Raw genomic sequence first — 2,551 nt, forward strand, 5'->3', positions numbered from 1 at the left:
GGCCGGCTGGCTCGCAGCTTTTGGACCGCCATAGAACCGCCTCCATCTTCAGTTGTCGACTTCACCTAGCCAGCCTGGTTGAGGGTCTCTGCTCCCGTCCTCAGCATGAAGACTACCGCCTTCGCACGCCGCTCGGCGCTCCCGGCCGTCTTGGCCCTGGCGCTGCGGGCTTCTGCCGTGCCCTGCACGCCCCCTGGCGACCCCTTCGCCGTCATTGATCCCCAGAATTGGGTCAACCCCGATGACATGGTCTGGGAGGACTTTACACCGCCGCCGGGCACAAATTGGTCGGATCCGAGCCAGAAGGGCTCCATCCGTAACTTCAACATTGCCCTCGTCCCTGTCGACTACCGAGACCTGCCCTTCATCATCACGCAGCCAGAGCGGTCCACCATTTTCGGTAACCCACAACCCGCCGCCGCCAGCTTTGCACGCAAGGATGTCCCTGCGTTTTACCGCGACCTCCTCAACAAGCCCACCGATTTGAACAACCGTCACACCCTTCATGAATACTGGATGGAGGACTCGGGCGGTCGGTTTGGTGTGGATCTGACCGTCTTTGGAGCGTACGAGCTACCCGCTCTGAGCTACCAGTACGGCATTGACGACCGCTTTAACCCAGGAGAGTGTCCTGCTGGCCCTCCTTGCAACCTCAATATTCGCACCGACGCGCTGAACGCCTGCGCAACGATGTTGGTAACGAGACGGTCGACAGCTACGACCTCGTCTTTATCCTATCGGCCGGCCAGGATGAGTCCTCGACGTGGCAGGAATTTGGTCCCATGCGCTGGGAGTCACCCGAAGATGTTCCTCCCGAGTTCGGACCTCCTGTTGACAACGCAACATCCAACGCCGCCCGCACCCGCTACGTGCCCTGGACCTCCTGGGCGGCAGCAGCTACTCTCTGGCCCAACGCCGGTGCCGGCTCATCGACGCAGGGCGAGTCCTCCGGCATGGGCGTCTATGCCCACGAGCTCTCCCACCTTCTGATTATTGCCGACAACTACAATAACCCTTATTCTGACCCGCCGCAGCGCGCTTACACAGGACCCTGGTCCATGATGTCGCGCGGCTCCTTCAACGGGCCCGGTGGTCCGCACACACGCTGGCAGGTGCCCGCCCTGCAGGGCGCGGCCCTCGGCTCACTGCACACGGTTCGTGACAAGCTCCAACTCGGCCTCACCGATGAGAACGAGGTGCGCATCTTGTCGCGTGCCGACCTCATTGCATCCGGCGCTTCTCGTCGCGACATAACGCCCGCTCGTCAACCTGCCGCGAAGCTCATCGGTCTGCGCATCTCCTCGGTGCGGACGGCGGCGATCGCAACGCCTGCCTGCAACGCGACAGCAAACGCCGTTCTGCGACGGCGGGGCCATACGATCACCTACGAAGTCGAGGTCGTCGACCGCATGGGCGCCCGACTCGTTCCAAGTCGGACGCGGGCGTCATGTTCTCCAAAGACAAGACGCGCGACCGCCTGCCGTTCCAATGGACCATTGACGCCAACCCGCAGGACCATTCGGCTTCGTCGACTTTGTTCGCCCCGACGGCACGCCGCAGTACGTCACGATTGGCGACTACCGCCAGCTCGCGGATGCGCTGTTCCACGCGGGGCACGCGCTCCGGCAGCCAGGCCGAGCACGTCGACGCCGCCAACGGGCTCCACTTTTACGTTGTCGACAAAAAACGCAGCGAGGCGGGCGTGCTGTCGTATACGGGGGCGTCCGGGCGACGGCGGCCGCCGATTCGGGGCGCCGCGGCGTCGAGGTCGGCAGGGGGCTCGTGACGGACCTCCGGCACAACAAGCCGACGGAGAAGGGCGTCACGTGCTCGTTTGAGGTGACGAACACGGGCGAGGGCGCTGATCTTTTCCGTCTCGAGGCGCAGGTCGAGGGTCGGGGCTGGCGGGTGGCCGTGCCGAACGAGCTGCTCGTCGTGGAGGAGGGCAAGGTGGGCATTGCCAAGATGGCCGTTGGCGCCGTCGCTGACGCGGCGGGCGAGGGCGTCGTGACGCTGAAGGTGACATCGGAGAGGGGCGATGCCGAGGCTGCGGGCGAGTGTCGGGTGACGAGGGCATGATAGGAAGATGCCTGGTTCCACGAGAAGCTGGGGAGTGGATGACTGAGAAGAAATTTCACATGAGAAGTTGCATTGTTTCTCTCTCATTCTCTCTCTATTGGGTATCTTTTTTGTTTGCCATCCAAACCAACCTTCTTCTATCCACACCGTGACCAGTAAAGATTTCGTCTCGACTCCGGGGCGTGCGTTCTACCCGTAGCCCCCCCGAGAGATGCCATATATAGTACTCCAGACCCTTTCTCGAGTCAGCTAGGAATCCCCCATCTCGAGATCGGGATCAACCTCGGTCCCGAGATGCCTGTCCTCGAGGAAGCGCCTGCCCTGCATGCCCTCGGGCAGATAGTCCTGGCGGACCTTGCCGTCGCGGTAGTTGGGCGGGTACTTGTACTCGGCGCCGAAGCCCATCTCGCGCATGATGCGCGTCGGGGCGTTGTGCAGGTGGACGGGGACGGGCAGGGTGTCGACGCCCGGT

The 2,551-nt window shown here is 63.1% G+C and overlaps 2 protein-coding genes across 2 annotated transcripts in view; one reads left to right on the plus strand and one right to left on the minus strand.

Moving 5' to 3' along the window:
- Positions 1-105: 105 nt before the first annotated feature.
- VDBG_02913 (conserved hypothetical protein) lies at positions 106-2,079 on the plus strand (the record flags this gene model as incomplete). Its single annotated transcript, XM_003006728.1, has 3 exons — positions 106-566; positions 623-1,559; positions 1,693-2,079. The coding sequence occupies 3 exons, from the start codon at positions 106-108 to the stop codon at positions 2,077-2,079; spliced, it is 1,785 nt and encodes a 594-aa protein (XP_003006774.1).
- Positions 2,080-2,328: 249 nt separating this feature from the next.
- VDBG_02914 (ATPase WRNIP1) overlaps positions 2,329-2,551 on the minus strand; it is a gene marked incomplete at both ends in the record, with an annotated part of 2,169 nt that continues 1,946 nt past the window's right edge. The window contains one exon of the mRNA XM_003006729.1: positions 2,329-2,484. Within this exon, the coding sequence (XP_003006775.1) occupies positions 2,329-2,484 (156 nt within the window). The remainder of the gene's footprint in view (positions 2,485-2,551) is intronic.

This window comes from Verticillium alfalfae, genomic scaffold (assembly GCF_000150825.1).
Source record: "Verticillium alfalfae VaMs.102 supercont1.3 genomic scaffold, whole genome shotgun sequence".
Classification (NCBI taxonomy): domain Eukaryota; kingdom Fungi; phylum Ascomycota; class Sordariomycetes; order Glomerellales; family Plectosphaerellaceae; genus Verticillium; species Verticillium alfalfae.